The following is a 19,209-nucleotide window of genomic DNA, read 5'->3' as shown; positions in this document are numbered from 1 at the left end:
TTCTCGGCGTTGGAGAAACATTTACGCGCCAGCGTGGAGGCGGAACGCAAATACCAACGAGAGAACGACGCGAAGCTGAGGGCCGTCCAGCAAGGCGTGGCCTCGTACGAGCAGTTCAGGTCGGATATGGCGAACGAGGAACACGGGATACCTTTCCATCAGGGAAGACATTTGTCATTTTTGTTTTTGTGTAGGGGTCTAGTCCTGACCAGTCACCTGACGCCTTTCAGCAAGAATGATAAAAACACTCGCAAGCACGCCCCCTGGAACCCAGTTGTTCCTCCCAGCAATCCACCTGATCGTCAAGAAACACACACGTACACTCCTGACCATCAATAATAACATAAATCACACCAACCCTCAAGAATGACAACAACTCTCCTGATCCTCAATAACAATAACACATTTGCGCCTAATACACACCCTTGACATCAACACATACACACGAGAAGACACTTGACTCTCAATAAAAAGTGCACGCTTGATCCACGATGGCACAATCAATGCGCACCAGACCATCCCACGAGTAGCAAGTTGATTGTGATCACCAGTTGTGAATAAAAGTAGCACTTTTGTAGTCTACAAAGTAAAATTAGGAATTTTGGGGGAAAAGTGTGTCCATGCGAGGGTATGACCACCAGGTGAGGCCGCTGAGTCATTTTGACGTCGAGCGCCTCACAACTCACGTTGGCAGAGGAAGTGAGCGTGCGGGCGCGTGTGAGCTGGTTCTCACACACGCTCGCGCACACACAAAGTTGCAAGTGCAGTTGCTGTCAATCATTCGTGCGGCTGGAGGAGCGAGCTGTTGCAGCAGAAGGTGCTTCAGAATCCATCGGACTTCAGCACCATCAACTTCATCGGAGCAATTGTTGCTATGCTTGTATGTTCTGTTGATGGACACGACACAAGAAGCAAAATTAGAAATGAAGGCTGCTGATTTGAAAGAAGAAGTGGCTAAGATCCTCAACGAGGCTCCTGAGTCCAGGAGGCGACTTGTGGAAAACTTCAACAACTTAAGCGAGGTGGCGGACTACTGCTGCCACAACTATGTCCAGGTCAGTCACACCACTAACATCTTACACACACCACTGCTTCCTTCCACAAGGACATGTGAGTGGGTCATGGATACAACACGCTGGAGCTTGATAACCATTGATGTCATGATGAATACCGTTTTTTTCCATGTATAATGTGCCCCCATGTATAATACGCACCCTAGAAATGGCATGTCAATGCTGGAAAAAAGCCTGTACCCATGTATAATACGCACCCCAATTTATTTTTTTAAGTCCCAATGATCGTCACACACGCATCTGGGTGTGGTGAAATTTGTCCTCTGCATTTGAGCCATCCCCGTAAAATAAATTAGTTAAATTTTGCGCATTATACATGGAAAAAAACGGTAATTGATTGATTTATTGATTGATTGAATATTTATTGATCCCCAGGGGTGGGGAAATTCAAGCCCCAGCAGTATCCATACCACAGAGTGGGCATACAAAAGACACACAGATGGCATGAGTGCAACTCAATAGGCTCTCATAAGGCTGCCACACAACGGCGCCACAAAGAAAGTCAGAAAGTGCTCAAGATAAAAGCCATCAAAGCTAAAAGACAAAGGAAAAAAAGTAACAGCGGCCAACCAGCACCCCTCAATACAAGAGAACACCCCAAAACACACAAAATAGCCTCCACGGGGTCCATCGACAGGTGTAAGGGCAGTCCAGTTCAACGGCGCCCAATGGACCGTGGTCGTGAATCAGTGAAAACATCACAAAGCAGGCAAACGTGTGAGCAGCGTCCCGGGCACCCAGTCGGGGCACGTGCAGATGGTCACCACGGGGCTAGCATGGCGAAAGTCGTTGGTTCCGACGAGCACGAGGAAGCGGAGTCCCTACAGGGGTTGCGGTTGCAAGGCCAAGGCGAGGGACCCGGTCATCACTGGCCAGATAAGCAGGAAGCCGTCGTAGAGTTACGCCAGTCTCGACCGATGATCCCGGTCCCAGGAAGAAAAAAATAAATTAAAATATCCGATCCGAAGAAATACAGAGGTGCGGTATTTCTTTCATTGAAATATTTAGACAGACTGATTGAATGCAAATGAATCAAAGAAGACAAAAAGTCAAGTTCAATGAAAGTAGTAAAGTGAATTGAATGGATGAATCGCATTGGCTTGACATATAAACGTGGTTGAGGAACTAATTGAACTCGTCTCTCAAGGCACCACTAAATTTTGCGCTTATGTGACGTGTCCTTCATGCAGTTGGGGGACGACGGGTCCAAAGCGTTGGAGGAGACCAAGTCGCTGACAGCCCAATCACTGGCCAGCATCGCCTACCAGATTAACACGTTAGCTACAAGCGTGCTAAATCTACTAGATGCGCAGAGCCAGCAGCTTGGCCACATGGAGTCAGCCATCAACCTCATTGGGCAAGTACGTAAACCTCATCTGTCTACGAGGACATGCGGACCTTTCATGTAACTGTGATGTTTTTGCACACTAGACAGTGGAGATGCACCGCGAGAAAGTATCCCGCAGAGACATTGGAAGCTTTACGGCGGTACGGCGGGTCCCCCGGGGGCCCAAAATCTCCACACCACTTGTGCCACCGCAGCCTCGCCCTCCTTACAGCCGTCGGCCAATCAGCTATCAGGAGCTGGACGGCTTGGGTCATGGCGTCAAGGTACGTCGCCGTCGTCTTTGGCCGGCTGCCAATCATCCTCACGCTGTCCCTCATTTTTTGTCTCACGCGACAGCAAATGCGAGTCAGCGTCTTTGCTAACAGGAAGTGGCTGCTTCTCCACTTCCTGTTTTCTATCATACGCACGCACACAAATGTTTAATTACACTTCCTTAAAAGTTCTTTTACATTGTATTGCAACTCACACACACATTCTTGTGCACACGTGCACACACACACTTTGAGTTTGTTGAGCGTGGGAAGAATTTTTTTTCTTTAGAATTCGTTTCAGTTGATTGTTGTCTGAGACTGAGCCTCCATTGATGCTGCAAGGCCCTTCTCCCCCTCTGTCCCCTCTGTCTCCCCTTTGTGTCCCCCATTCCCCTCATCTCTCCCTAACAGATGACTGGGAAAGCGGGTGTGGAAGACGGAAGCATCCGGAAGCAGGGCTCATTCATCAGGTTTTGTTTTGTGTTTGTCTCGCTGTTGCCAATTTAAGCATCACATTATTTTTGTTTTTGTTTGGTTTTCAGGTCAAGCAAAGCAACAGGACAAGGCCTTAAGTCTGCAGTGGCGCCCTCTGGTGGCAGGTATTCCACACTTCTTTTTATATCCATGATTAATTTATTCATCTCATTTAAAAAAGGGTTAGAAGTCATAAAAATGTGCTTTGAATTACCGTTTTTTTCATGTATAATGCGCATAATTTAACAAATTTATTGTCCTAAAATCTGGGGTGCGCATTATACATGGGTACAAAAAATATATATATATATATATATATTTTTTTCATCCGGATATGATACGGAGGCCGCCATTACAGATGCGCTTTCTTCTCTGCTGTTCACTTCAAACACGCTCCATACGAACACAATGCTCTCGTATCAGACGCTTGCCCGATCACCTGTTACATGCTAGCGGATGCGCACTGATACTGACCGGCAGAATAACATCCGGTTGTTCCCAAAGATGATATTTTTTCTGAAATAATTTTACGTTTACGGACTTAAGTAGGAGTCAAAATTTGGGTGCGTATTACACATGGGTACAGGCTTTTTTCCAGCATCAACATGCCATTTTTAGGGTGCGTATTATACATGGGGGCGCATGGCAAAAAACGGTATTGCTTAATGGTGATGTGATTGATCTTTTTTGAAGCTCCACTTTTGGGAAAGCTGTGGCTCCGCCCACCATCCCTTGCCCACCTGAAAGTGATGTCATCACCACGCCTCTTAAGGCTGCCCCACCGCCTCCACCAGATTCATCGGAGGTGCTCATGTCTCCGCCCCCTACGCCAGATTCCTTCGAATTTCCCCCGGCTCCGCCCCTTCCGCTGGAGTCTACAGGACTTCTGGCTCCTCCCCCTCCCCCTCCTCCTCCTCCTTCAGAGACTCTACCCACCACTATTGTTCTCCCACTGACTCCACCCCCCTGTTTGGAGACAGGTGAGGAGTGCCACCATGACAACATAATAATGACGATGAAGATTAAGATGACATCATTGCTTTTTTGCAGTGCTGGAGGAGAGCAGCCTCCCCCCGCCGTCTCCTCCACCCCCAGACCTCGACCACGCTTTTCCTCCGCCATCTAATGAAGAGCCTGAAGTTCCGGTCCCTCTCCCAACAACCCAGGAAGTAGACGGTATCACGCACATGTACACAGGGATTTTTAGTGACCATGGAAAGGCGACCAGATATTTCCTATCATGCAAAACGGATTTTCCCTCTTCTTGTCTTCTGCAATTGCTCGCTTGCGGTCGCAGGCGGGGGGGCCACACGGCCGCCCCCCGCCCGTTCCGTGTCGCTGAGGGTCCGCTCGGGCCCCGCCTCCCGCCGACACGGACGGAACCTCTTTCCGCCCGCCCGCCTTTCTGTCCGCCCGCCGGCGCTCATTCCCCCGCCTCCCGCCTATCCGGCACCTCCTCAGCCTTCCGCCTCTTCCTGGCCTGAGCTGGGCCTGCCTGCTCGTCTGGAGCATCTTGGTAAGAAGTGCTCCAGTTGCAAACTACGCTTCAATCACACCTTCTCTTGAGCTCCTATCTTCATTTACCGCTACCGTCGCACGTGAACTTAAGCGTTGAATTGTCCTGAAGCCCCGCCCCCTCCGTCCCCATCGGCCGCTGCCAGATGTCACTCACGGGTCCCTCGTCTGTTCTGTCAGATCTGGAGCTGCCGGCCCTCCCGCCACCGCCGCCGCCGCCCCCGATGGTTTACGAGACGCCATCTGAGGAACTCAGTGGTGCTCCCCTGCATTCACTATAAAAAGGTACTGCAGCACATGCTCCAATTTCATTTGATTGCTTGGAAAAGAAACAGAACCATTTCCCTCCTACTGATAATGTTATTGTTGGCCTATCTGTATAGTGACAGGCAGAACCCCACTAGATGGCAACTGTATGCCTCTGTTGCAATATGGCCGCCACAACGACAATTGGTACGAGGGAGTCTTGGGCCACTGGCAGGGATTCTTCAATCATATCCGATCTTCTGGATGGGCACAAGTAAAGATCGGCTCGTACTGCATCCTTGCCTCCGTGTGTTATTGTTAGAGCAATCAATAAGCAACCCACTATAAGTGACAACACTACAATAGTTTGTCAGAGCATAAAGCCACAATAATGACGACCGTTGTATGACGGGCGTTTGGTGACGAAAGGCTCGAGGTCTTTATTTGAATGCTCACATTTAAAGATTCCTTTTGATACACGAGGTAGTGTACAATTTGTTATGTTGTGGCCCGCTTCATCGCCGAACAAACAGCAACTTCATGACGCCTTCCCAGCCGATGTTGTAGGTAAGAAATTGTCGGGGTCCAAAGTCAGGACTATAAGCACTGGCGTAGCCAAGCCCGGGCGACCCGGGCGGCGCCCCGGTTAGGACTCCCTGCACCCCGGTTGAAAAAAATCTAGCTTTTTCGATTCTTCATTTTCATGCTGTTTTTTTCTTTCGGTCTTGCGCGAATGTGCTTGCGCTATTCTATGTGCGCGATGTTATCCATTCACCGTTTGCCTCTCGGACCCGGATGTTGTCTTAGCGATCAGCGAACGGCGTGGGTGTTATTGAACTAAAATACTGAATTCAGAAACTGATCATTCTAATTAGCACTCCTTCCCTCTTGGTAGTGACTGTTTTCTTAGAATGTATATTACTAAATCAACCCAAGGTGGACTATATTTTTGGCTCATGTATTTTTCATATTCATTACAGCAGTGTATTTGTTATTCATTGTAGTTATTGAAGTAAAATACTGAATCTTAGTTATGAATCTCTCTTATGTTGCCAGGATTTCATTATGCTATACCACTCCAATATGAATGGATGTTGTAACTGCTGATCTATGTTCAATAAACAAGGTTGTACTTCTAAGAAATTCCAAGTTATTACTGATTACTGAGTTGATTTATTACCCTGGAACTATATGTTAAAAATATACGTTTTTTTTACATTGAAACATCTGGTTGTGGGGCCTGTGGGCGCGCGCCCCTACTAGAAAAATTCCTGGCTACGCCACTGACTATAAGCTTGGAAACCAACCTAGATCGCGGAAAAGACCCGTCTGAGCGAGCACCTGACTTGGATTTTGCCAGTCTGGCATTCGTATGACGACCGTTGTATAATAATAATAATAATAAACTTTATTTGTATAGCACCTTTCATACAAAAAATGCAGCTCAAAGCGCTTTACAACAATGAAAGAAAAACATGACGAAAGGGTCGAGGTCTTTATTTGAATGCTTTAAAGATTCTCTTTGATACACAAGGAAGTGTACAATTTGTTATGTTGTGGCCCGCTTCATCGCCGAACAAACAGCAACTTCATGACGCCTTCCCAGCCGATGTTGTAGGTTAGAAATTGTCGGGGTCCAAAGTCAGGACTATAAGCTTGGAAACCAACCGAGATCGCGGAAAAGACCCGTCTGAGCGAGCACCTGACTTGGATTTTGCCAGTCTGGCATTCGTATGACGACCGTTGTATAATTATAATAAACTTTATTTGTATAGCACCTTTCATACAAAAAATGCGGCTCAAAGCGCTTATATGCATAATAATGCAAGAAAAACATGACGAAATGGTCGAGGTCTCTTTGATACACGAGAACGTGTACAATTGGTTATGTTGTGGCTCGCTTCATTGCCGAACAAACAGCAACTTCATACCGCCTTCCCAGCTCCGACGTTGAAGGTAAGAAATTGTCGGGGTCCAACATGTGGACAAAACTGGTGGGATTCGTTTGTTCAATAGAAAAAAAATCCTAATTTAAAGAAAGAAAGAAAGAAAAAAGAAACTAAGGCAATTAGTCTCGCACAATTCTTTGAAAAAAAAGGACTCTTCAAAAGAATCCAACGTTTGATGCTTTAGCTCAAATGTGTTGCCATTTATTTGTCCCATCTCTCTGAAGCTTCAAGTCTGCCTCAGCAAGAGTTTGCTGGCAAGTCATGTTGAACTTTAGCAAATGGCCTCTGCTCCTGTTGTTGAGCACAGAGGAACTTGCCACCATCCAACAGGTCTGTGTCTTTGGAGCATCTGCTAATGAAGCTATCTACATCACAAACGACAACAAGGTGCTCCCACGCTGTTCCCTTTCGTTCGATTTTAGTTCTTATTTGTGTCGGTCCATCGTTTGTGGTCACGTACCTGATGTTTAAGGATTATTAACCTCACAATTGTTTTCTTTGTCCAAACGTTTCAAATTTCATCTCACTAGTGCGTATTATTCATTTCTGTAGTTGTTTTTTTCTCCATGAAATTGGATTGGTCATTTTTGTGTTGACTTAAAATATATTTGCTTTGACTTTGGAAAACACACTTCAACATTTTAGGGACATTTCGGCACATTTTCTGCCTTGTCAGTTTGAATTCATGTCATGTCTTTAAAACAAAGGGATGTATTGATGATTAGACAAGATATTTGACAGATTGATGAATGAAATCATTCTTAGTCAAAGACTGTCAAATCCTCTGAACAATTCTATTGTGGAAAAACTCATTAAAAATAATTCCTTATTATATTCGTATTAGGGGTGTAACGATACATCGATATACATCGATTAATCGATATAATGCTCTACGATTTATTGGCATCGATGCTAAAGGTAAACATCGATTTATATCGCCGTGTTTGACCTCGGACATTAGACGCGACTTTATTTTGAAATCCAGTTCATTGTTGCTTGCTTCCTCTCTCCGGGAGCAGTGCGCCCGGCGTTGTTGTGTTGTGAGCAGAGCACGCACGTAAAAGGGGAGGCGACAACTAGTACGCGGCTCCTGGGCTGGTGCTATGGCTAGTGTCCAAAGAGACGAGGAAATTTGCTCCCCTTTAGGCTTCAAGTCATTCGTTTGGAAGCACTATGGATTCCAAAGAAAAGATGGCTCAACGGACAAGACACGTGTAGTTTGTAAATCCTGCCACGCGGTGATCAAATATTCAGGGAGCACAAATCTCGCCACACATTTAAAGAAAACACGACATCAAAGTTCAGTGTTAAAGTAAGCAATTTGTATACTACAATACTCTTGTAATTTCCTAAATAAAGAGTTTGCAGTACCTTGTTGATTTTGCGTATGAATTGTTATAAATCAGGATATTGTTCTATATTTTTTATTAAAAAAAAAAAAATCGATCGTAGAGCACTATATCGCGATATATCGTGAATGAATCGCAGCAGGCTTTAAGATATCGGCAAATATCGTATCGTAGTTCTTTATATCGATATTATATCGTATCGTGACAAAACCCGCGATTTACACCCCTAATTCGTATATAATTTTTTCTATGAATTGTAACATCCATCGCAGGTATTTGTGTTCGGCCGTAACTGCACTGGCTGGCTTGGATCAAGAGACGGTTTAAGCACCATTGTGCCGAAACAACTCAGCTGCCTGGAGGGGAAAAAGGTGGTTAGCTTGAGTTATGGCAGAGGCCCGGACGTCCTACTGGCAACAGAGGGTAAGTCACTAAGAAAAAAAATCATGACATTCCTATTCCTGAGGGAGGTGATGACTTGAGCTCAGCAGTGCACTCAGAATCTGGTATTGTCTTAAGATGGGAAGGTATTTGCTTGTGGGTACGATGGTTGCCGCCTACTGGGGGTCGTCAAGATGGGCATCTGCGAGCTGTCCCAGTCGCTGGTCACTGTCAACATTCCGAACATGAAAGTCAAAGAAGTGGCGTGTGGTGCTCATCACTCCATGGTCCTCACGGAAGATGGAGAGGTAGCTAGCGTTCCCGATGACACGGCGAGAGTCTTTTGATTTGATTCTTATGGTTTTACAAAACGACAGGTCTTTGCATGGAGTTATAATAACCACTTCCTGCATGCCCAGCCATTCCCCGCAAAGGTGGGCGGTTCGTTGCAGGGTAAAACGGTGATCGGCATCACGTGCGGACACTCCTTTTCCATGGCTCTGCTGGATAACGGAGAGGTGAGGCCTTTCGTGTCATTGTAAAATCGGACAAAGTCAACATTGCTCTGCAGCTATTTTCTTTGCATCTAGATTCACGGATGGGGCGACAATCACGACGGGCAGCTGGGTGTTGGTCACAACAACTATGTGTCGAGGATCCCTTGCCACCTGTCTGCTCTGCAGGAGTCTTGTATAAAGCAGGTAAGACTTTTTGTGATGAGGACAGACGGCAGCTGCAGTAGCAGCAGTGTTTCATCACTTTTTCTCCTGTGTAGGTCGTGTCAGGCTATGGCCACTCCCTTGCTGTAACAGATAAAGGACTGCTTTATTCATGGGGCGCAAACACTTTTGGACAGCTGGGAATTGGTGACAAGAAAAAATGTTGTAGCCCAGTGCAAGTTATGGCTGATGAAGAGAGGTACGGTGACACTTGTAATGCACGTCTGTCTGGATACAGTGGAACCAAACGGATTGATTGGGGGAAGGGGTCTTTCCATAAAATACATTGTTCATCGAAGAATTTCTGTGGCCTAGAAACATCCAACACAGGGCAAATATTGTTTCGTATTTTTTACGTCAAACTCATTTTTTTCACGGGCCGCATTGTAGTCATAGCTTCTTTCGGAGGGCCATTATGACTGTCAACCCAAATAAATGTATGAGCACCTCACTATATAAAGGCTACAAAACAAACAGACAAGTAAAAACTGGACAAATATTAAAAAAAAAAAAAAAAAGAGATTAAAACTACCTTTGTAATTCTAGTAATGACACACGAGTTTGATGCGCTATTTGTCTTCGCGCGCCACATAAAATGATGTGGCGGGCCGTATCTCCATCCCCCCCCCCCCCCCCCCCCGGGCCTTGACTTTGACACCTGTGTTTTACGTCATCTAAAATGCCCATTATAGAACAAAATTATTGTAATCTTGAAACTCTGTTCAAAAAAATGCATTCCGGTATTAGTGGGGGAATTTAGTTCACGCATTTATTCAGAGTCAGAGTCAGAGTCAGAGTCAGCTTTATTGTCAATTCCTTCATGCCAAGACACACAAAGAAATCGAAATTACGTTTCCTCCATCCCACGGTGACGAGACACAGTACACGAGTAACATACAAGTAAACAACGGGGAGAGAGTTCAGGACGCCAAAAGCCTGAAGATCACAAACTTCACCAGAGGCGAGCAGTGCTTGCATCCCACCACAGAGTCCCGGCACCATTCGTCACGGATGTAGACACGCATTCCACCTCCTCGCGATGTTCCCCCTCGTACAATGGCCCGGTCCGCCCGATAGCACGCTAGCCGCTCCAGATGCACAGCAGTTACGCACTGTCCGTTTCATAGATCTCAGCAGGCATGTTGATGCCCAGCGATCGAACGTTCGCCCGAAGAAAGGAAGGCACGGCCGGTCGAGCTGGGTTGGCCGCCAGCCTGGCCCGGACGCCCCGCTCTCGCCCCTCTTCAGCCTCCTCGCACACCGCTTCCGACGCTTCAGGACGGAGCAGACCGAGCGCCTTTAATGTCCCTGCTTCAAAGTCCAGATCGCCACAAAACTCGCTTTCGCCGATGTCGAGCTGTACCAGCCCGCTGTACTTGTAGCACAACCCGGTGCGACGAGACGAGCACACAAAACTGTCGGACAAACCCACATTAAACCACAAAACAAAACACCGTTCGGGACAGAGAGAGGCCGCTGCGTGTGCACGCGCCGCCATCTTACTTCCGTAAGCCATTCCGTATTCATTAATCCTCCAGGTTTGTCGAGGTGGCCGCGTGCCATTTGACCAACACGTCGGCGGCCAAGACGCAGAGCGGCCAGGTGTATATGTGGGGTGAGTGTCGGGGTCGAGCCGTCGTCATGCCGCGCCTCACCCACTTCACCAACACGGATGACGTGTTTGCCTGTGTCGCGTCCCCCCCGGTCATGTGGAGGCTGATGTCAGTGGGTGAGCAAAACATTTGAATCTTCTCTTTCCAATCAACGCACTAATCAATCGACGCACGTTTTACGCTGCTCTAGAGCATGACGACTCCCTGGCAGTCGCAGAGGCGCTGAAGAACGAATTTGACAGTCCAGAAACGGCAGACCTCAAGTTTATCGTCGAAGGCAAATGCATCCACGTTCACAAAGCTGTGCTTAAGATCAGGTGTGTGCACGTGCGTGAGCAAAGACAAAAAAAATAAAAAATGAAGGTACTCCTCACTGTGCAAATGTTTTCAAGGTGTGAGCATTTCCGCTCAATGTTCCGGTCCCCGTGGGTGGAAAGTCATCAGGAAGTGATTGAGATCAGCCAATTCTCGTATACCATCTACCGCTCCTTCCTGCAGTTCCTCTACACAGACACTGTTGACCTTCCACCTGAGGACGCTATCGGTCGTCTATTCTATACTGGCAATGTCAGCTCCGCCTGCCGGTAGATCTGCGTATGCATTGTTGTTGTGTTTCTTCTGCAGGCCTGCTGGACCTGGCCACCTCCTACTGTGAGAGTCGCCTGAAGCATCTGAGTCAGCAGATCGTCAAGGGAGGAATCACCATCCAAAACGCCTTTGCCCTCTTTTTATCTGCCAAACAATTTGATGCCGAGGTACAACATACATTTGATCCTCATTCATAATGACGCTACCAAAGTCGACTTTTGCAAATACGCTGTCCAACACAGAAGGCAACACCTAGTGGCCAAGAGAGGGAATTTCTTCACAACTCAACTTTTTCTTTTGCAGGACCTGGAGGAATTTTGCTTCCGATTTTGTATCAGGCATCTCACTCAGGTGATTCAGACGGCAACCCTCAGTCAAGTTGACGGAAACGTGTTCAAAGGGTTCATCATCAGAGCAAGCTATGCTGGTGCCTTCAAGTACTAGTTCTCTCTGTTTAGTATGCTTTAGAAAATGTTGGATGAGCCAGCACCTGAGACGTCTTCAGGACTTCTGTACTAATTGCAGTCTGGAAACGGAACTTCTGTTTTGGTTCGGTGGTTCGGCTATGTGGTAGATTGGATCGAGCACTCAGTGCTCGACTGTGTTGGTCTGTCTGTATTGGAGATGCAGGGATCGTGTGGCGAGGGCTGTGTGTAGTCGTGACGGAGCACCCAGTAAAGATCGGCTCGTACTGCATCCTTGCCTCCGTGTGTTATTGTTAGAGCAATCAATAAGCAACCCACTATAAGTGACAACACTACAATAGTTTGTCAGAGCATAAAGCCACAACAATGACGACCGTTGTATGACGGGCGTTTGTTGACGAAAGGCTCGAGGTCTTTATTTGAATGGTCACATTTAAAGATTCCTTTTGACGATACACGAGGTAGTGTACAATTTGTTATGTTGTGGCCCGCTTCATCGCCGAACAAACAGCAACTTCATGACGCCTTCCCAGCCGATGTTGTAGGTAAGAAATTGTCAGGGTCCAAAGTCAGGACTATAAGCACAGGCGTAGCCAAGCCGGGGCGACACGGGGCGGCGCCCCGGTTAGGACTCCCTGCACCCCGGTTGAAGAAAATCGAGCTTTTTCGATTCTTCGTTTTCATGCTGTTTTTTTCTTTCGGTCTTGCGCGAATGTGCTTGCGCTATTCTATGTGCGCGATGTTATCCATTCACCGTTTGCCTCTCGGACCCGGATGTTGTCTTAGCGATCAGCGAACGGCGTGGGTGTTATTGAACTAAAATACTGAATTCAGAAACTGATCATTCTAATTAGCACTCCTTCCCTCTTGGTAGTGACTGTTTTCTTAGAATGTATATTACTAAATCAACCCAAGGTGGACTATATTTTTGGCTCATGTATTTTTCATATTCATTACAGCAGTGTATTTGTTATTCATTGTAGTTATTGAAGTAAAATACTGAATCTTAGTTATGAATCGCTCTTATGTTGCCTGGATTTCATTATGCTATACCACTCCAATATGAATGGATGTTGTAACTGCTGATCTATGTTCAATAAACAAGGTTGTACTTCTAAGAAATTCCAAGTTATTACTGACTACTGAGTTGATTTATTACCCTGGAACTATATGTTAAAAATATACGTTTTTTTTACATTGAAACATCTGGTTGTGGGGCCTGTGGGCGCGCGCCCCTACTAGAAAAATTCCTGGCTACGCCACTGACTATAAGCTTGGAAACCAACCTAGATCGCGGAAAAGACCCGTCTGAGCGAGCACCTGACTTGGATTTTGCCAGTCTGGCGTTCGTATGACGACCGTTGTATAATAATAATAATAATAAACTTTATTTGTATAGCACCTTTCATACAAAAAATGCAGCTCAAAGCGCTTTACAACAATGAAAGAAAAACATGACGAAAGGGTCGAGGTCTTTATTTGAATGCTTTAAAGATTCTCTTTGATACACAAGGAAGTGTACAATTTGTTATGTTGTGGCCCGCTTCATCGCCGAACAAACAGCAACTTCATGACGCCTTCCCAGCCGATGTTGTAGGTTAGAAATTGTCGGGGTCCAAAGTCAGGACTATAAGCTTGGAAACCAACCGAGATCGCGGAAAAGACCCGTCTGAGCGAGCACCTGACTTGGATTTTGCCAGTCTGGCATTCGTATGACGACCGTTGTATAATTATAATAATAATAAACTTTATTTGTATAGCACCTTTCATACAAAAAATGCAGCTCAAACCGCTTATATGCATAATGATGCAAGAAAAACATGACGAAATGGTCGAGGTCTCTTTGATGCACGAGAACGTGTACAATTGGTTATGTTGTGGCTCGCTTCATTGCCGAACAAACAGCAACTTCATACCGCCTTCCCAGCTCCGACGTTGAAGGTAAGAAATTGTCGGGGTCCAACATGTGGACAAAACTGGTGGGATTCGTTTGTTCAATAGAAAAAAAAATCATAATTTAAATAAAGAAAGAAAAAAGAAACTAAGGCAATTAGTCTCGCACAATTCTTTGAAAAAAAGGACTCTTCAAAAGAATCCAACGTTTGATGCTTTAGCTCAAATGTGTTGCCATTTATTTGTCCCATCTCTCTGAAGCTTCAAGTCTGCCTCAGCAAGAGTTTGCTGGCAAGTCATGTTGAACTTTAGCAAATGGCCTCTGCTCCTGTTGTTGAGCACAGAGGAACTTGCCACCATCCAACAGGTCTGTGTCTTTGGAGAATCTGCTAATGAAGCTATCTACATCACAAACGACAACAAGGTGCTCCCACGCTGTTCCCTTTCGTTCGATTTTAGTTCTTATTTGTGTCGGTCCATCGTTTATGGTCACGTACCTGATGTTTAAGGATTATTAACCTCACAATTGTTTTCTTTGTCCAAACGTTTCAAATTTCGTCTCACTAGTACGTATTATTCATTTCTGTAGTTGTTTTTTTCTCCATGAAATTGGATTGGTCATTTTTGTGTTGACTTAAAATATATTTGCTTTGACTTTGGAAAACACACTTCAACATTTTAGGGACATTTCGGCACATTTTCTGCCTTGTCAGTTTGAATTCATGTCATGTCTTTAAAACAAAGGGATGTATTGATGATTAGACAAGATATTTGACAGATTGATTAATGAAATCATTCTTAGTCAAAGACTGTCAAATCCTCTGAACAATTCTATTGTGGAAAAACTCATTAAAAATAATTCCTTATTATATTCGTATATAATTTTTTCTATGAATTGTAACATCCATCGCAGGTATTTGTGTTTGGCGAGAACTGCACTGGCTGCCTTGGAACAGAAGACGGTTTAAGCACCATTGTGCCGAAACAACTCAGCTGCCTGGAGGGGAAAAAGGTGGTTAGCTTGAGTTATGCCAGAGGCCCGGACTTCCTACTGGCAACAGAGGGTAAGTCACTAAGAAAAAAAATCATGACATTCCTATTCCTGAGGGAGGTGATGACTTGAGCTCAGCAGTGCACTCAGAATCTGGTATTGTCTTAAGATGGGAAGGTATTTGCTTGTGGGTACAATGCTTGCCGCCTACTGGGGGTCGTCACGAGGGGCATCTGTGAGCTGTCCCAGTCGCTGGTCACTGTCAACATTCCGAACATGAAAGTCAAAGAAGTGGCGTGTGGTGCTTATCACTCCATGGTCCTCACGGAAGATGGAGAGGTAGCTAGCGTTCCCGATGACACGGCGAGAGTCTTTTGATTTGATTCTTATGGTTTTACAAAACGACAGGTCTTTGCATGGGGTTATAATAACCACGGCCAGGCGTCTTCACATATCGTGGTTATCCAGCCATTCCCCGTAAAGGTGGGCGGTTCGTTGCAGGGTGAAACGGTGATCGGCATCACGTGCGGACACTCCTTTTCCATGGCTCTGCTGGATAACGGAGAGGTGAGGCCTTTCGTGTCATTGTAAAATCGGACAAAGTCAACATTGCTCTGCAGCTATTTTCTTTGCATCTAGATTCACGGATGGGGCGACAATCACAACGGGCAGCTGGGTGTTGGTCACGACAACTATGTGTCGATGATGCCTTGCCGCCTGTCTGCTCTGCAGGAGTCTTGTATAAAGCAGGTAAGACTTTTTGTGATGAGGACAGACGGCAGCTGCAGTAGCAGCAGTGTTTCATCACTTTTTCTCCTGTGTAGGTCGTGTCAGGCTATGGCCACTCCCTCGCTGTAACAGATAAAGGACTGCTTTATTCATGGGGCACAAACACTTTTGGACAGCTGGGAATTGGTGACATGAACAATTGTTTTAGCCCAGTGCAAGTTATGGCTGATGAAGAGAGGTACGGTGACACTTGTAATGCACGTCTGTCTGGATACAGTGGAACCAAACAGATTGATTGGGGGAAGGGGTCTTTCCATAAAATACATTGTTCATCGAAGAATTTCTGTGGCCTAGAAACATCCAACACAGGGCAAATATTGTTTCGTATTTTTTACGTCAAACTCATTTTTTTCACGGGCCGCATTGTAGTCATAGCTTCTTTCGGAGGGCCATTATGACTGTCAACCCAAATAAATGTATGAGCACCTCACTATATAAAGGCTACAAAACAAACAGACAAGTAAAAACTGGACAAATATTAAAAAAAAAAAAAAAAAAAGAGATTAAAACTACCTTTGTAATTCTAGTAATGACACACGAGTTTGATGCGCTATTTGTCTTCGCGCGCCACATAAAATGATGTGGCGGGCCGTATCTGCCCCCCAAACCCCCCCCCCCCCCCCCCCCGGGCCTTGACTTTGACACCTGTGTTTTATGTCATCTAAAATGCCCATTATAGAACAAAATTATTGTAATCTTGAAACTCTGTTCAAAAAAATGCATTCCGGTATTAGTGGGGGAATTTAGTTCACACATTTATTTATTAATCCTCCAGGTTTGTCGAGGTGGCCGCGTGCCATTTTACCCACACGTCGGCGGCCAAGACGCAGAGCGGCCAGGTGTATATGTGGGGTCAGTGTCGGGGTCGAGCCGTCGTCATGCCGCGCCTCACCCACTTCACCAACACGGATGACGTGTTTGCCTGTGTCGCGTCCCCCCCGGTCATGTGGAGGCTGATGTCAGTGGGTGAGCAAAACATTTGAATCTTCTCTTTCCGATCGACGCACGAATCAATCGACGCACGTTTTGAGCTGCTCTAGAGCACGACGACCTCCCCCTGACAGTCACAGAGGCTCTGAAGAACGAATTTGACAGTCCAGAAACGGCAGACCTCAAGTTTATCGTCGAAGGCAAATGCATCCACGTTCACAAAGCTGTGCTTAAGATCAGGTGTGTGGACGTGCGTGAGCAAAGACAAAAAAAATAAAAAATGAAGGTACTCCTCACTGTGCAAATGTTTTCAAGGTGTGAGCATTTCCGCTCAATGTTCCGGTCCCCGTGGGTGGAAAGTCATCAGGAAGTGATTGAGATCAGCCAATTCTCGTATACCATCTACCGCTCCTTCCTGCAGTTCCTCTACACAGACACTGTTGACCTTCCACCTGAGGACGCTATCGGTCGTCTATTCTATACTGGCAATGTCAGCTCCGCCTGCCGGTAGATCTGCGTATGCATTGTTGTTGTGTTTCTTCTGCAGGCCTGCTGGACCTGGCCACCTCCTACTGTGAGAGTCGCCTGAAGCATCTGTGTCAGCAGATCATCAAGGGAGGAATCACCATCCAAAACGCCTTTGCCCTCTTTTTAACTGCCAAACAATTTGATGCCGAGGTACAACATAGATTTGATCCTCATTCATAATGACGCTACCAAAGTCGACTTTTGCAAATACGCTGTCCAACACAGAAGGCGACACCTAGTGGCCAAGAGAGGGAATTTCTTTGTTCACAACTCAACTTTTTCTTTTGCAGGACCTGGAGGAATTTTGCTTCCGATTTTGTATCAGGCATCTCACTCAGGTGACTCAGACGCCAACCTTCAGTCAAGTTGACGGAAACGTGCTCAAAGGGTTCATCATCAGAGCAAGCTATGCTGGTGCCTTCAGGTACTAGTTCTCTCTGTTAAGTATGCTTTAGAAAATGTTGCATGAGCCAGAGGCACAGCACCTGAGACGTCTTCAGGACTTCTGTACTAACTGCAGTCTGGAAACGGAACTTCTGTTTTGGTTCGGTGGTTCGGCTATGTGGTACATTGGATCGAGCACTCAGTGCTCGACTGTGTTGGTCTGTCTGTATTGGAGATGCAGGGATCGTGTGGCGAGGGCTGTGTGTAGTCGTGACGGAGCACCCAGTAAAGATCGGCTCGTACTGCATCCTTGCCTCCGTGTGTTATTGTTAGAGCAATCAATAAGCAACCCACTATGAGTGACAACACCACAGAAGTTTATCAGAGCATAAAGCCACAACATGGTGTCAGAAGACGGAGTTACGGAGTAAGTCAAGGACAGTATTCAACGCAGCACTACAGACGCTGAAGTCTACCCTCACACAAGCGCCTGTGCTGAGGTACTACGATCACAAGCAGCCGCTGACTCTGCAAGCAGATTCCTCAAAGGATGGACTGGGAGCCTGTCTGCTGCAGGATGGCCACCCGGCGTGCTATGCATCAAGAGCGCTCACGGACACTGAAAAAAGATATGCGCAAATCGAGAAGGAATTACTTGCCATAGTGTTTGCTGCTAAAAGATTTCACCAGTATGTCTACGGCAGAACAGTAACCGTGCAGTCTGATTACAAACCTTTGGAGGTCATCATGCGCAAACCGCTGAGCAAAGCGCCAGCAGCACGGCTGCAAGGGATGCTTCTACAACTGCAGAGGTAGGATTTAAATGTGACATATACACCAGGCAAACACATGTACATCGCGGACACGCTCTCACGCACCACAGCGAGCAATGACAGTGACAATTTCAAATGAGAACCCTTGTGACGAGAGAGTTGTGTATGCCTTGGAAGCCACAGATGCGCTGAGAAAGGAAACTCTTAGCCAACTGAAATCAGCAACGGCAGCAGATGGCGTGTTACAAGTATGTGAGAAGCGAAGGGCTGGCCCATGAAAAAGAAGTCTGGACAGTAAACTACACAGTTTCTGGCCAATGAGGGACAATATCAGCATAGTGAATGACATTGTAATGGTCGGAGACAAAATCATACTACCCGAGAGCTTCAGGAGAGTCATTTTGGAGAAACACCAAGGCGTGCAACGTACTAAAGCTAAAGCAAGAAAAGTCCTTTACTGGCCTGGCATGGCACGAGACATAGAGACAATGGTGGAAAAATGTGTGCAGTCCCAGCAGCTACAGCCCAAACACCAGGCTGAGCCGATCATTCCACACCAGGTTCCTGAACTGCCATGGATGAAAGTTGGAGCTGACGTCTTCGAGCTGCATGGTCAGTCGTACCTGCTGTTGGTGGATTACCTGACAAAATATCCAGAAGTGCTCAACCTGACTGATAAGACAGCTCGCACGGTGATTCACAAGATGAAGTCTGTCTTTGCCAGACATGGGATTCCTAAGGAGGTAGTGAGTGATCATGTCCCATTCGCCAGCTATGAGATGCAGTCATTTGCAGCTTCATGGGAGTTCAAGCTCACACACTCCAGCCCAGGTTTTCCCTCTTCAAATGGAATGGCGGAGCGGGCCATAAAGACAGTAAAACACGCGCTGAAGAAAGCAGTGCAGACACTGGGCACTGACCCACATCTAGTGTTGCTGTCACTGAGAAACAGACCGGTGACAGGACTAGTACACCTGACACCTGCACAGA

The 19,209-nt window shown here is 46.3% G+C and overlaps 4 protein-coding genes across 6 annotated transcripts; all 4 read left to right on the top strand.

Moving 5' to 3' along the window:
• The first annotated feature begins 716 nt into the window (after nt 1–716).
• On the top strand, nt 717–6,050 carry LOC133170403 (ABI gene family member 3-like). 3 transcript variants are annotated; one of them, XM_061303310.1, is made up of 9 exons: nt 721–1,055; nt 2,264–2,434; nt 2,505–2,684; nt 3,084–3,142; nt 3,215–3,271; nt 3,840–4,126; nt 4,197–4,322; nt 4,842–4,946; nt 5,045–6,050. In XM_061303310.1, exons 1-8 carry the CDS (start codon nt 894–896, stop codon nt 4,940–4,942), a joined length of 1,143 nt encoding a protein of 380 aa, XP_061159294.1. In that variant the 5' UTR covers nt 721–893; the 3' UTR covers nt 4,943–4,946; nt 5,045–6,050. The 3 variants fall into 3 exon arrangements, 2 of the variants coding, with proteins under 2 accessions (XP_061159293.1, XP_061159294.1); XR_009718571.1 differs by having other exon boundaries at nt 717–1,055; nt 4,197–4,946; XM_061303309.1 differs by lacking the exon at nt 5,045–6,050 and having other exon boundaries at nt 717–1,055; nt 4,197–4,662.
• Nucleotides 6,051–7,005: 955 nt separating this feature from the next.
• LOC133170402 (RCC1 and BTB domain-containing protein 1-like) lies at nt 7,006–13,063 on the top strand. The gene is made up of 11 exons (XM_061303308.1): nt 7,006–7,243; nt 8,478–8,628; nt 8,725–8,894; nt 8,964–9,104; nt 9,177–9,287; nt 9,362–9,504; nt 10,844–11,034; nt 11,109–11,235; nt 11,311–11,462; nt 11,543–11,673; nt 11,810–13,063. The coding sequence occupies exons 1-11, from the start codon at nt 7,118–7,120 to the stop codon at nt 11,948–11,950; spliced, it is 1,584 nt and encodes a 527-aa protein (XP_061159292.1). The 5' UTR covers nt 7,006–7,117; the 3' UTR covers nt 11,951–13,063.
• Nucleotides 13,064–13,920: 857 nt separating this feature from the next.
• Nucleotides 13,921–16,605, top strand: LOC133170404 (RCC1 and BTB domain-containing protein 1-like). The gene is made up of 7 exons (XM_061303312.1): nt 13,921–14,248; nt 14,738–14,888; nt 14,985–15,154; nt 15,224–15,382; nt 15,455–15,565; nt 15,640–15,782; nt 16,380–16,605. The coding sequence occupies exons 1-7, from the start codon at nt 14,123–14,125 to the stop codon at nt 16,585–16,587; spliced, it is 1,068 nt and encodes a 355-aa protein (XP_061159296.1). The 5' UTR covers nt 13,921–14,122; the 3' UTR covers nt 16,588–16,605.
• Nucleotides 16,606–16,622: 17 nt separating this feature from the next.
• On the top strand, nt 16,623–17,870 carry LOC133170407 (RCC1 and BTB domain-containing protein 1-like). Its single transcript, XM_061303315.1, has 4 exons — nt 16,623–16,774; nt 16,850–17,001; nt 17,082–17,212; nt 17,353–17,870. The coding sequence occupies exons 2-4, from the start codon at nt 16,869–16,871 to the stop codon at nt 17,491–17,493; spliced, it is 405 nt and encodes a 134-aa protein (XP_061159299.1). The 5' UTR covers nt 16,623–16,774; nt 16,850–16,868; the 3' UTR covers nt 17,494–17,870.
• The last annotated feature ends 1,339 nt before the right edge of the window (nt 17,871–19,209 follow it).

Source organism: Syngnathus typhle, linkage group LG17 (assembly GCF_033458585.1).
Source record: "Syngnathus typhle isolate RoL2023-S1 ecotype Sweden linkage group LG17, RoL_Styp_1.0, whole genome shotgun sequence".
Lineage (NCBI taxonomy): Eukaryota > Metazoa > Chordata > Actinopteri > Syngnathiformes > Syngnathidae > Syngnathus > Syngnathus typhle.
The sequence above is the reverse complement of the archived record's forward strand: the minus strand, read 5'-3'. Positions and strand labels throughout refer to the sequence as shown.

Coding starts and splice junctions, on each gene's coding strand:
- LOC133170407 (XM_061303315.1), top strand. CDS start 16,869: ATGTTCCGGTCCCCGTGGGTGGAAAGTCATCAGGAAGTGATTGAGATC. Junction 17,002..17,081: donor TCCACCTGAGGACGCTATCG/GTCGTCTATTCT, acceptor TTTCTTCTGCAG/GCCTGCTGGACCTGGCCACC. Junction 17,213..17,352: donor CCAAACAATTTGATGCCGAG/GTACAACATAGA, acceptor TTTCTTTTGCAG/GACCTGGAGGAATTTTGCTT.
- LOC133170402 (XM_061303308.1), top strand. CDS start 7,118: ATGTTGAACTTTAGCAAATGGCCTCTGCTCCTGTTGTTGAGCACAGAG. Junction 11,236..11,310: donor AAAGCTGTGCTTAAGATCAG/GTGTGTGCACGT, acceptor AATGTTTTCAAG/GTGTGAGCATTTCCGCTCAA. Junction 11,463..11,542: donor TCCACCTGAGGACGCTATCG/GTCGTCTATTCT, acceptor TTTCTTCTGCAG/GCCTGCTGGACCTGGCCACC.
- LOC133170404 (XM_061303312.1), top strand. CDS start 14,123: ATGTTGAACTTTAGCAAATGGCCTCTGCTCCTGTTGTTGAGCACAGAG. Junction 14,249..14,737: donor ACATCACAAACGACAACAAG/GTGCTCCCACGC, acceptor CATCCATCGCAG/GTATTTGTGTTTGGCGAGAA. Junction 15,783..16,379: donor GTTATGGCTGATGAAGAGAG/GTACGGTGACAC, acceptor TTAATCCTCCAG/GTTTGTCGAGGTGGCCGCGT.
- LOC133170403 (XM_061303309.1), top strand. CDS start 894: ATGGACACGACACAAGAAGCAAAATTAGAAATGAAGGCTGCTGATTTG. Junction 1,056..2,263: donor GCTGCCACAACTATGTCCAG/GTCAGTCACACC, acceptor TCCTTCATGCAG/TTGGGGGACGACGGGTCCAA. Junction 2,435..2,504: donor CCATCAACCTCATTGGGCAA/GTACGTAAACCT, acceptor TTTGCACACTAG/ACAGTGGAGATGCACCGCGA.